The following is a 13,630-nucleotide window of genomic DNA, read 5'->3' on the forward strand; positions in this document are numbered from 1 at the left end:
ATAAAAAAAAAAATCAGGGGCAATATGGGAAATTTGGGACAATATTGGTCGAATTGAAAAAAAAATTGAAACTTTCTAGGGGTGGATTGCAAAAATTAAAACTTTGATGTTCGAATTGAAAAACGTTGTTAACTTTTAGAGATAAACTGTAATTTTTTCTTTATTAAATTAAACAAATCATAAAAATACTTTTTTTATTCACCTTCGTAGAAATTTATATATAGCGCGTTTGATCCGGCAACAAACACATTTTAAAACAAAATTGGAAAAAGTATTCAGTTGACCAAAAAAAAAAGGGTTTGAAAATGTTGAAAAAAAATTTACAGTTTTACGCAGTAGGCAAGTGTATTTTTAAAAATATACAATTTTCAAAGTTAAATTATAATTTTATCAAACGCTTAACTATATTTTTAAAAATTATATTTTCATTAATTGTGTTTTGAAATCACTACTTTTTCAAACCGATGTTTTAAAAACAACACTAAACCAAATTGCTACATAAAATACAAGGAGTATATTCCTCTTATTTTTTTAGCAAGTGCTACTACACCTTGACACGTCAGCATATTAAGACTAAGATCAAAGTATGATAAAGATATGAGGAATGATACACCTCCAACTTTGGGCGAACTTTTTTCTTATTTTTTATTTTTTTTTTAAATTAAAAATTAAAAAATTAAAAAAGTTTCTGAAGCAATAATTTTTATTTTGGTCCTTCTTTTATTTGGTATTTTTTTTAAAAAAAATAAAAATTGTATTGTTCTTCATAATAATGACCATTTTTTAAACCAATTGGTCATTATAATGAATAAAAGTACAATTTTTATTTTTTAAAAAAATACCAAATAAAAGAAGGACCAAAATAAAAATTATTGCTTCATAAACTTTTTTAATTTTTTAATTTTTAATTTTTTAAATTAAGAAATATCAAAAAAAATTTTGAAGTAAAATACAGTTTTCATTTTTTTTAAAATACCAAAAAAAAAAAAAAAGAATAACCAAAATAAAAATTATTGCTTCAAAAACTTTTTTTATTTTTTAAATTAAAAAATAAGGCAAAAGTTGGCCCAAAGTTAGACAAAATAGTTGTGTTTTTAGTATTTTCCTAAAGATATCTATAGTATGTCCCAAATACAAATACTAAAAGGAGGATATTTGAGACCAAAACTAAACCAGTTTTCTAGTTTACCAAACATTTCCTATAATGCAACAGTACTATACTTACTAGAAATAGAGGAATTGTACTGAATTGTAATGAAACTAATTGAAATGAAATGGAATTGGAATGAAACGAATTGAAATGAAATGGCATTGGAATGATTGGAAGTATGTATTGAATTTATTGGATTCAATGGATCGTAGGCTGAGGAGCTCAACCTCCATTTACAAAATATAAAGTCTTCACTAATCAGATACCGCTACAATCATACTTTTGGGCCTTATATACACATCCATTAAGCTAACAAAGTAACAACTCTTACAATTGAAATGGGCCTAACTCATACAGCCCACTAATCCAGTTCAACCCACTAATTATACTGTTACATATAACCTCTTTGTTTGCTCACCAATTGTTTAAAACAAAAATGAATATGAGAAGAAAAACTTTACTCAAAATCATCATCATGTTCTACAGAATCAGGAGATAATCTTTTCTGAGGTAATTGATTTCCAGGAGAGATTTTAGTCTTCAATACATCCGATGAACCTTTTAGAGTAGTTCTCACTGATTTCATGGTTGCCCTTGGCAAAGGCTGAGGAAATGTACATAACGAGCTCTTGATTGAATTCCCATTGGACAAAACTGATTGTAGCGGTTTTTTATGCTGAGAAAATAGCATGGATTTTTTGTTCAAGTTTTCCTTTGATTTGAATTCCTTCTCTTTTTCTTCTGCTCCTCGCATCTTCGGGCATATTGACTCAACAGGTACAAGCTTCCCATCCACTTGGTTTGTGAAAACAAATGTCACCTGGAACAACAACATGCGAGTCATATGTATATCTACAACAACAATATAGATGTAGAATGTACAATTAATGTTAGAATTATAAATTGTCCACAACACTTTTACAATTTGCTTACACGTGTCAGTATATCATTGAAGAGTGTTAAATTTTTTTTTAGTAGTTGGCGTGACTTTAATCATATGTTAATACGTGTCAACAAATTAAAAAAAAAAAAAAATTATAAACCAACTATAGGTCTAGCATTACTCCTAATAGGCCATGGATTATATGCTTGAAGCATAAAATGCTCTGGCGTTATGCATCCATGGAATACTTGACGCAAATAAGGAAAAAAAAAAGAAAAAAAAGAAAAAAAGAAGAAGACGATAAAAAAACTCGAAAACTAATGCAATAAGTTCTCTTTCATACGAGTGACTGAATTTTGTGCCAAAGCTGGGTTCCTTTACCAAGAAAATGCAGATATGACTTATGCTATGATATATGCTCGCATCATAAATTTCTTATTTTAAAGCAAACAGAAGGAGGGAGAAAACTTCCTTAGCTAATAAAAAACTCTAATACTTTTTTTATGTTGTTAAAAATTACATTTTTATCCCATAATGCTGACGTTACTGTTTCAATTAACCCTTGAATCAGTCATTGTTAAAAAAATCTAATAGTTGATTGTGACTGTCAAATTAACATTGTATGATAAAAATGTAGTTTCTAATATTACTCATACTTATTTTCTATCACAAACGGATGTAAAAGTTGGTCACTGTGAATGCTGTGCAGCAGATGCTTCACTAAGGTTAGTGCAGCTGATACACATTTTCTAATTCATGAAATAATGGCAATATTATATTACTCAAGGATCTAGGAAGTTTTCAAGCGTGGTAATAATGGCATATTACAATACTTAAGGATCTAGAAGTTTTCAAGCATGGTAAACCTTTGTGACCAAATTAAAGGAGATATTCTTTCTCTCTCTTTTTTTTTTTTTTTTTTTCATATTTGTTTTTTTCTTTTAAGAAAACAGTTAAACTAAATAAGTCAAACTATCGTCACACCTGATCACCAGCTGAAGCTTGGAAAATAGCATCAGGTACTGAAGTTGGGAGAAAATGATGCCCCCAACTACCTAAATCTTCTTCTAGAGGAGTCCCTACCTGAAAACATCATGTCAAAGATAAGAATCAGATTAGATACCAGAAAGGAAATTAGAAGCAGTGGTATCTACTGAACAGATGTGGACAACCTGTTTCTCTGAGCTCTTTAACTTATGCAAGCATCCAGAAATTTCTGCAAATCCACCTATATCAGAGGTTTCTTGATCAGATTGGGAACTAATATTTGTTGATTGATTTCCATCTTCCTCTTCTATGCTCTCAGGCCTATCATTGTAGTTTTGGCAACGGATGCAGTTCATCTGTTCATGAATTTCAGACCTACATACATAAATGTAGATATTTACGCTGGAAGATGGACTAAAAGATTCAATATTATTATCCGGGCATGAAAAAGAAATCTTGAAGCAAAGAAGCGTTTCAACCTACAGTTCCAAAAAACAGAACAAGGTTAAGAGGGCTGGGAAAGCAAAATTGAAAAATAAAACAAAATAAATTTGGCATAAGGTAGGTTGTCATTACATCTCATCTTAACTATTCCGCCAGTATCATCCATGTGTACCACAGTTACGGATACCATGATCAACTTCTTTATAGGACCAACTGTTATGATTAGTACTACGTTTGATGGAGAGAAAAAAAGGGAGACCATCATAGGAAAATATGAAGAAATGCCCCATTTGCATCATGTGCAAACTACATATTCACAGTTAATTAGACTTTACAACCTGTGCCTTCAGCAAAATCATTCAGTATATACACATATAGACAACATTGCAGTGATGCATTTGTCAATAAAGTTTAACTCAAAAACTAGAAAAAATGACATTACCTCACATTCTCGCGAAATGTAAAAAGATCACGTAGATCTTCCATCGAAAGAGAGTTCACCTGAAAGTAAGATAGTTTCACACATCATTCAGTTAAGATCAAATGTCAACCACAAAGCTACATGCAAAGCAATTGAAACCTGGGTTGTAAGGGTATCCGTTTGCTCCTTCTGGATCACTTTTTGAAGCCCTTCTTTTGACATCTGACGCTGGTAGACCTACAGGAAATTAAGATGGTTTATGAATAAAAATCTTAACGCAATTGGTCTGAATTATCATGAAAATGAAGATAGGGAATAAAAGATAGTGGTTGTATTATCCAAATTACTTCCACATTGAAACCTTTTCTTCAATTGTTCCCGTACTCAAAAATCTGTAGATGTATACTCTCTTCTTTTGTCCATCCCTCCAGACTCTTGCAGCAGCCTATTAATGGGTGGGACACATTGTAAACAATAACGATATTATGTCATAGGATAAGATTATGCATATTTTATCACTAATATCACAGTTCGTCATCACGAGTCTACCATAAGCTATTACTTGTTTATCATTTGCAGGATTCCAGTCAGGATCAAACAAGACTAGTCGATTTCCACCTATCAAATTGAGGCCGCAACCACCAGCCTTGCTGCTTAAGAGAAACACAAACTCATCCTGCAAGATATTCAGTTATAATTATTTTATCAACTAAGAAACGTAATATTAGAGCTCTCAAGAGAAAAAAAAAAAAAAAAAAAAAAAGCAAATAGAAAGCCTAAATTCCAAAATACATTTACGAAGTGAGAAACAGTACACCTTTGATGGGTCATTGAAGCGGTTGACTAACTTCTGCCTTTTACTGATCGATGTGGTTCCATCAAGCCTCAAATATGGGTATCTTCTTTCACGACACAACTGAGCAAAGAGGTCCAGTGTCTGATACATCATAATCACCTTAATTTAGGAAAACAAATTGAATTCTGTGGGGAAAATCCATTGCAATAAATAATTGATAGACTGAGTCATTATTGAAAGAGTAAATTGTAATTGGGCCGTAACTCATAAATGAGCAAATGATTTGTTTTAATTAGCCTAAAGGAAGTTTGACAAATTGTAAATTCTTGCCGGCACTTATCTAACAGACGACAGCTATGGCAGGAATTTCACTTAAATGGAGAAACGAGTGAAGGTTTCTGACTCATTGAAGCAATAACATGTGAAGAAAAGAGTGAAAGAGATTCCAAGTTGATGGGAATCTTGACAACCATTATGTTTAAAAAGGAAAAGAATTTACTGAGTCTTATGGTCTTGTAGGAAGACAAGAAAACTAAAAACATAAGAAACTTAAGCAAAACAATACGGGCAAGTGGAGTCGTATAGTTGGTCATATTGTTATGACATTTACCTTGGAGAAATTTCAGTAGTTAAAGTTTGTCTGACTATGACATTCTACACAAAAATAGGCTCATGTTTCGTGTGACATAGCAGTAGGTTGGCGAGCACCAAAAACTTTGTTCGAACAAAATAGAAAATTTTCAGGAATCATTTCTTATCATAAACAAAGAGTAAATGTATGTCAAAAGAAACCAAACAGACTAGATATCCGAAAAACAACGTCCTAAATCCTAATGCTGTAAGCCTTGACGAAAGTACAATAAAAATTACATATAATAACTGCATGAAGGCAATGAGAATGACATCTTGGATGAAAATAGAAGAGACTTCAACCAAACATTGTCATCAACAGTTACAATTTAGACTTTGATTCATAACAGAGGTGAATGTTACCAGCGACATAACTGAATAGACAGATATGTAAACAAAATGTATTATCCTTAGAAGTTTATGTTAGCTCAGAAAAGGAGTCTCCAAAAGACACAATCCAGAAATGGGAGTCATAATGCTATTGACCAGGCTATTCTACCAGGCAGGGCGCTAACTACAATATGATAATATGCTTTCAGCTCAGCTTCCTACGCAAGGTTTGTGCAACGACAACAATATTTTTAGCCTCACCAGCTTCAATGCTGACAAAATATGACATGCTACCTAATGGAATAGTGACTAACACATCAAGAGCTGTACCCCCTTACCAGAGAAACAAAAGGCAATAGTACATACAACTGGTTGATTCTTAGTTCATTCTCCTAAATCCTTCGAGTAGCTAAAATCACTATCTTATTTACCTGAGTATAGTTTGACACAAGGACAATACGATCATCAGTCCTCCGACGTAGATGACCCAGTAACCGGGCTAAGACATGCATTTTACCAGACAACTCCACCCAAGCCCCATCACCGCCAGTCCATGATCCAGATCTAGCAAAATAAGGAACAAGAAAACTATGAGATTATAATTGTTGAACACAAGGTATAAAACATATAAACAGAATATAAACAAGAATTCTTACCTTCCGGAGAACATCTCTGGTGGGAAAAAGCGAATACATTCCTCAAAACCAGAAGTTCCTGGGCTCCCACTTTTTATAGTATCATAGATAAGCTACAAGATAACATTATCTTCCATAAGGATGAAACTAAGACCAACACTTCAAAGTTAAAACAAAAATTTAATGGGAAACATAAAAAAAAGGTAGAAAAAACTACTTACCGTGTACTTACAAAAGCCTATATGACCTAAGATTTCAAACAAAATTTAACCCTTTTAAGAAATGAATTTTCCTCTTCAATTCCAAAATGAAAAACCCTGCTAGTTATATCGGATAATTAAAAGATCTCCAGAGAACATCAGGAACGTACTATTAGCAAATGCAACCATCTCAATGTTTGCCCTTTTTTTCGTTCTCAGAATAGGTCCATAAGATGATAATGACAGAAGCAATAATGCAGGGAGATCATTATTTTCCGTCGCCAAAGCTCATACCTTTGGATGATTGCACAACTTCTTAAGAGCTGTTATATAAGCCAAAATCTTTGATTGCTTCACCTCCTCATTAATTACCCGCTTAACCTGTGTTTAGGAACATGGAATAGCAAACATGTCCAGACAGACATTCTTGTTATTAACCACTAATAACTTTCTTTCAAAAAAATACATGGTTTAGTAGCTGAAGGAGATTGAGAACCTACATTTTTGGAATGTATGAAGTGGTTGTATAAGTCTGATTGGAGAGGAGTCAGCTTGCAACAAACAACTTCAACCATCTGCAAGTAAGAAAGAATCAAAAGTCGCAGGTTTTAAATACCTTGATTTTAAGAATGTTTACAGCACAAACGGACAAAAAGGTAATTTTGTAGAAAAGGTTACTCTAATCAACCTTCCAAAAGATCAAGAAGATTTGCTATATTTTGTACTAGAAAATACATCTGACTGGCAATGCTAAGGTAAGGTTCAATTAAATTGTTATTCCATCAACATGGAATATCTTGAAGTAATTAATTTTTTACTTCTCACAGAAAAGGAAATGTGTAAACAAATAAAAATTGTATCATAGCTGGCAAAACTAACTTCTAGACCTCCAAGATTACAATCCTTGAACTCAACAGCATCAAAATCAACCAAACATCACAGTCCTAAGCAAACGTGACCAAATAAGCTCATAAGAATATTTTGTCTTCCGCATTCAAATCAAACTTGGTTTTATGATTATGCTTCATAGTTTATTATGAAATTAACCTGAAACTTGTCTGTTAGTGATGTATTGATGATGCTGCTCAGTAAACTATGTCACTTGCATGAAGTTCAATTAGACTGCCAGATGACCAGGGCAAAAGAAAGACAACTTCATGTACAACATGTTTAGGTGGAATCGTCCAACAATGCTTTTGATAAGTTGATCTCAGACCAAGAAGGATGGCATATTTGTATGAAGAAAATGTTTGTCCGATGCTAAGAAGAAATCTTTCAAGATTTTAAGCATTAGATAGGCAAATCAATAAGTTGATTAAACTGTCTTAGCAAATCTTTCCAGATTTAAAGCATTGGATAGGCAAACCAATAAGTTGATCAAACTGGATAGCAATATACCTGCTGTCAAATAAGCTGATCAAACTGGATAGTACTTCAGAGCCTAAGGGGCTCTGTTTAAGTAACTCATTGAAAAGTACCTACTTATTGGTTTTCCCAGAGGACAACTTATAGGACACAGAATCCACACATTGTATCTGCTAGGAACGTCATATTTAATATTGTAAGCTTTGGAAACATCCGTTGAAATTCCACAACTTCAAATGGTGGGACTGCTATTTCGGCACTTTTTTTGCTTTCAAAGTGAAAAAAAAAAAAAAAAGAAAAAAAAAAAAGAAAGAAAGAAAGAAGGAAACTACATGCAACTGCCTCACTATTCTTCCTGAAGTGAACTATAGCTCCCTTGCTACACTAATACTAAAAATAAACCCCGCCATACCATAAAAATAAATCTTCATCAAACTTCTTTTATAAAATACCAACAGTGCCCTTGAATGCAACCAGAAAGTTTCAGCTTATGAATATAGTACACAATCAAATAAACAGATAAATATTATAAAGCAAAATGTCATATCCGGTCAGAAAATAAAGGCAGCCACAGAGAGAGAAAGAGAGAGAACTTTGCCATGTAGATCAAGCAAGTGCCATACCTTTGGTGGCAAGTGATTTGATAAAAGTGCATTAGTCCTCCGCAATATAAACTGCAAGTAGATGGTGATGAGTTAAATGAGAAAAATAATATACAAATGCATTCTGATTGAACACCTAGATTAGCTATCCCTCTGTTCAATAGAATTAAATACTTCTACTATCAACCTCGAACTTCATATATGACCACGGTAGTAAAAGATGCTGATACAACTTTCTCTCAATCATTAAGTGATAAAGCTGACTTCTGCAGCTTTCATGTCAACTAGAAAACATTACCTGATTAACTCTTGCACTTAGTTCTGCAGCACGCTCGGTACCTAGCTTCTTCTCTTCTTCATTGGCAGTCGGTTCTCTTCCACATATAATAGGCGCCTTCACGATACACAGTTTCAAAACAGAATGAACATGCATTGAAAATAGAAAAGGAAGAGGAGTAAAAAAACACATAAGACTACTTGGAGTACACCATTAGCATTTTAAGAGAAGCATCAGAGTTAGCAGCAAATTTGTCTTGTTCTTAGCTCCATATTGGCAAGGAGCAATACCAATTTCCAGAACAGATAGTTATAACAACCAGTTAGGCATCTACGTCAATGAAAATGAGGAAAATAATAGAGAGAAACAAATGAAAAACAACCTCAGCTAGTAGAAAACTGATTAATTCAATTCAACAATATAATTTCATCCTCAACAGCTATAAATAATATGTAAAAGTAAATCAATCAGATCACCTCATAGTAATGGCGAAAATGTGCAACATCACCCAGTATTCCAGGATTAGTAAAGTTAACCATTGCAAAAAACTCTTCCAGGTCATTCTGCAGGAACATGTATTGAGAGACAATTATGATGCAGGAACGAACACTAAATCATAAGATCTAAAAGAATCTTGCACAAGTGCCTTTTACCTGCATTGGTGTTCCTGACAACAATATACGGCGCTTGCATGAGAGAGCAGCCAGTGCCTGATCCATAGAAATGTGTATTGATAATTATAGAAAAATAATAAAATTTTGGCATCTAGATAAAAAATAATACAAGGAAAAATATAACTTCTGCAAGTCATATACCCGATTTGTTAAGGTCTGATCATTTTTCAGCCTGTGAGCCTCATCACATATGAGAAGGTCACAAGATTCACTATGACTAAATCTTGATGAATGCAACCGGAATGTCTCGTATGAAACAATCAGCACCTGGGGAAGTATTCATTGAATAAGTGCATCTTTCATGACAATTTATTTTTTTATATTTCCAGAGTAGTTGCACAAATTTACCTGTAAGGGGCTGCAGGGACTTATGAATCTGTCAATTCCAGAGACAACATCATCTCTGGTGCTTTCACACAGAGAAACAAGTAGAACTCTCTCTCCAACCCACTTCTTGATTTCAGCTTCCCAATTGCTTACTAGACTAGTAGGAGTGACAATGATGGCCTTTTTAACCATCGGCTTCCCATCAAACCCTTGACGAAGAAGAGTATACAGTAAGGTGATTGACTGCAATGTCTTTCCCAAACTGCAAAGATCAAGCATAACCTTCTGAAGATATGAGAAAGAGACACAATAACACAGGTTATACCCAGAGTAAAAAGATAAAGAGGGATCGGGAAGAGAGATATTCACCCCATATCATCAGCCAGAATGCATCCAAATATATTCGCTGCACTACATAACCCCGAAATGCATTCAAACATAAACTGAACGCCTTCTCTGCAGTTAAAGTAAAAGAACTGTCTCAACAATTAAAAGAAACCACAACCAATTGAAAACACGATTCAAATTACTAAAATCTTGGACACTTTAACATTCAAATTGCGATTGATGTTTGAGGGACAAATAAGCAAAATTAAATCAAGATTTCTGTTTACAATCATAATACATGAGGAATAGTTTCAGTTATATATATATATTTATTTATTTATATAGTAGCCAAAAGGAAAAAGCTCTCCATATAAACCCAATACTGCATATAAATTTTTTTAGATTTAATATCATAAGCATTACCTTTGATGGGGTCGAAGGAAACGAACAAGCAATGGGTCGACTTCTATTGGCGCCAAATTAGAAGCCCCATTCTCAGATTCTTCAGGTTGCCACAATACCAAAGGCTCAATTCCAGGTGGCAGAGTCACATTCTCTTCGATTATATCCTTCTCAGCAGTACTTGGTATATTCAGTCTATTGGTAATTGCAACCAATACTGGCCCTGAAGAGCCCCAAGGGACAAACCGTTTGCGGGCACAGAGACGACGAGCAAGCTGTTCATTCCTATTATCGTAGCCATTTGAGCATGGAGGTTTAAAGGGTTTTCTACAAGTTGCTGCTGCTTCTGTCACCGAAAGAACTCGTGGAAGCAGTGACTGTCTTTTCACAACGAGGTTGCCCCTGAAAAAAATGACCACAACTTCCAATTGTAACTTAAGAAAAATTTACTAGTAAAACCTTTTTGAATTGGATAAATACAATTAAAAACCCTACATCAACATTTCCAACTACAACTACAAACCCTTGAATCTAAAAGCTTACACACAGAAAAATTGGGGATGCTTAAGATAAATTGCAAGAACAAGTTCACTTAGTGCTCCGATTGGTTGCAGGAAACTAAACCCGAGCAACAGTAATACAAGCATATAGCTTAGGCCAGCTATAAACATATTCCGAAAACCACAAAAATAGTAAACTTAAATTTTCTACAGTTTTCCCCCATTTTCTTCACAACCAAATGGAATTTCGCGTTAGTCAAACTTCAATCCGTAAATTGAAATATTAAAATCCGACCCTATAATCGGAATGCCGATATCGACAAATAGTACAACAAAAATGCAAAAACCTAAGTTGAAATGAAAGAGCTCCTACTTTTTAGAAATTTGAGATTCACAGACACATAAATCGCATCTTAGGGCTAAAATCTTTGTTTAACAAAATAGATGGTACCTCAAGAGAGCATCGACGTTCTTCGATTTCCGATCTTCATCAGATGAAGCAGAACAACCAAGAGACGATTCATCTTCGTTGTTGGAGTCTTCGAGCTCTTCTTCTTCTTCGTGGTCGGCGGTGTATTCATCACTGGAATCGCTGGGATCGGAAGCTGAGAGCACCTCGTTTTCGTCTTCCATTGAAAACCCCTCTCCTCGTTTCTCAGAATGAGTTCTGAGACTGTCGCCGCGTTATTTTTGGTTGTTTGTTAGAGAGAGTTGCAGATTTAAATTTATGTAATTTGGCGGTAAAATGTGCGAGAACATTTTACGAAACGTGCGGCGAAAGTGTGTGGACTTTTAGGCTGCCCAAAAATCATTTTGAACAGTATTTTTTTTAAAAAAAAAAAATAAAATAAAAAATTAGTTTGATAAATTATTGGGTTAATAACTTTTTTGCTACCTGAGTTTTCACTTTTTTATTTTTTTTTCCCCTGAGTTTTAAAACATGACAAATCTAGTACCCAACCTATGGGGAAAAGACAAAATCAATACCTCTGTTAGTTCCGTTAGTCCTACTTAACGGGTTTAGTACGAAAATCAACAAGGAAAGCTTTGAACTAGTCTCTGAAATTATCCTAAAGAACTTGGACATGTAATAGTGTATGAAATAAAAATAAATTATTGTCAACTCGGCAACACATTCTTTCCCTTATTTTCTCGGCAACCAAACAGAGGCAGCTCGTTTTTTTTTTTTTTTTTTTTTTTTTTTAATTTTTAATTATTTTTACTTCTTAGGGTTTCAAGCTTTTCTTGTTGATTTTCCTACTAAACCCGTTAAGTAGGACTGACGGAACTAACGGAGGTATTGATTTTGTCTTTTTCCCATAGGTTGGGTAGTAGATTTGTCATGTTTTAAAACTCAAGGGGGAAAAAATAAAAAAGTGAAAACTCAAGTACCAAAAAAGTTATTAACCCTAAATTATTTTAACGTGTGGCATTTAAAATTACCAACAGATCAAAATTCAATAATGATTATCTCAAATTCAATCGTGATTTTAAATACTACATCACATTTGAGATGACTTTAGGAGGACTCTAATTCTCCTTATATCATTACTCGATATAAAGATATCAAATTGGCTTAATCTTCTAACAGAATTACAATCAATTTTGGGCAGCCTCATAGGTTTTATATCCATCTCCTGGGATTGTCCAAATTAGTTGCAATTTGGTCTGTCTTTGCATGAAATTATGTTTAAATAAGCAAATTATATCATATTGTAGTTGCTGGAGTGTATCCATTGAATATAGACTTTAAGGACATCGTGGCATATCGGTCGGGGCGGGCGGAATAGGGACTTAAAAGATCAAATGAAACGATACATAGGCAAGTAAATCCCTTGTGAATTCCAAAGTACTTCTCTACTTTAATTGAATAATTGAATTTTAATTTAATTTAATTAATCCCTTGTGAATAATTGAATATTTTCTCTTCGCATTCAAATCAAACTTGGTTTTATGATTATATATGCTTCAAGTTTATTATGAAATAATTAAACCTGAAACTTAATTGTCTGTTAGTGATGCAATGATGATGCTTCTCAGTAAACTATGTCACTTAATTGCATGAAGTTCAATTAGACTAAGAAGAAATCTTTCAATTGTGCATTAGTCCTCCGCTATATATAAGGGGAAAATATTTTTTACCCCCTTGAACTATCCACCAATTTACACTTTTACCTCAAATGTTTAAAATATGACACTTGACCTCTCCAAACTTTTAAATTGTTGCAATTCAACTATTCTGACTTTTTTTTTTTCCAAAATGCCTCCATCACACACACACACACACACACACGTACACACACATACAGGGGGTGGTGGCCTGGGGATGGTTTGGCCACCCTCAACGCCCAAGGGGGTGGTTCATTTTGAGGGTTTGGCCCAAAAGGCGGCCAAACCACCCCCTTGGGCCCTGGGGGTGGTTTGGCCACCCCCAGACGGCCGGCCTAGGGGTGGCCGGCCACCGCAACATATTTTTTCCTTTCTTTTCTTTTCTTTTTTCTTTGGATTTTTTTTTTTTAAATAAAATGTTTTTTTTTATTTAATTTTTCTTTCTTTTTTTTTGAAAAAAAAAAAAAAAAAAAAGAAGAGTCAGAATGGTTGAGTTGTAACAATTTGAAAGTTTAGGGGGTGAAGTGTCACGTTTTAAACATTGAAGGTAAAAATACAAATGGGTGAATAG

At 33.8% G+C, this 13,630-nt stretch overlaps 1 protein-coding gene across 1 annotated transcript; it reads right to left on the minus strand.

Moving 5' to 3' along the window:
* Nucleotides 1-1,365: 1,365 nt before the first annotated feature.
* RAD54 (DNA repair/recombination protein) lies at nucleotides 1,366-11,623 on the minus strand. The gene is made up of 21 exons (XM_088515818.1): nucleotides 11,402-11,623; nucleotides 10,472-10,852; nucleotides 10,091-10,177; nucleotides 9,743-9,983; nucleotides 9,536-9,661; nucleotides 9,374-9,430; nucleotides 9,197-9,283; nucleotides 8,742-8,837; nucleotides 8,465-8,515; nucleotides 6,977-7,051; nucleotides 6,771-6,857; nucleotides 6,298-6,389; nucleotides 6,073-6,205; nucleotides 4,703-4,822; nucleotides 4,448-4,561; nucleotides 4,247-4,330; nucleotides 4,045-4,122; nucleotides 3,907-3,965; nucleotides 3,206-3,395; nucleotides 3,018-3,116; nucleotides 1,366-1,970 (listed from the first exon to the last, which is right to left on the minus strand). The coding sequence occupies exons 1-21, from the start codon at nucleotides 11,581-11,583 to the stop codon at nucleotides 1,608-1,610; spliced, it is 2,802 nt and encodes a 933-aa protein (XP_088371944.1). The 5' UTR covers nucleotides 11,584-11,623; the 3' UTR covers nucleotides 1,366-1,607.
* Nucleotides 11,624-13,630: the final 2,007 nt, after the last annotated feature.

This window comes from Corylus avellana, chromosome 4 (assembly GCF_965113065.1).
Source record: "Corylus avellana chromosome 4, dhCorAvel1.hap1.2, whole genome shotgun sequence".
In the NCBI taxonomy this organism is placed as follows: domain Eukaryota; kingdom Viridiplantae; phylum Streptophyta; class Magnoliopsida; order Fagales; family Betulaceae; genus Corylus; species Corylus avellana.

Bases quoted from the DNA above. Each gene is read 5' to 3' on its own strand.
- RAD54 (XM_088515818.1), bottom strand. From the start codon at position 11,583: ATGGAAGACGAAAACGAGGTGCTCTCAGCTTCCGATCCCAGCGATTCC. The intron at 10,853-11,401 runs GTACCATCTATT...CATTTTTTTCAG, and splicing joins AACGTCGATGCTCTCTTGAG to GGGCAACCTCGTTGTGAAAA. The intron at 3,117-3,205 runs GTTGTCCACATC...TGATGTTTTCAG, and splicing joins TAAAGAGCTCAGAGAAACAG to GTAGGGACTCCTCTAGAAGA.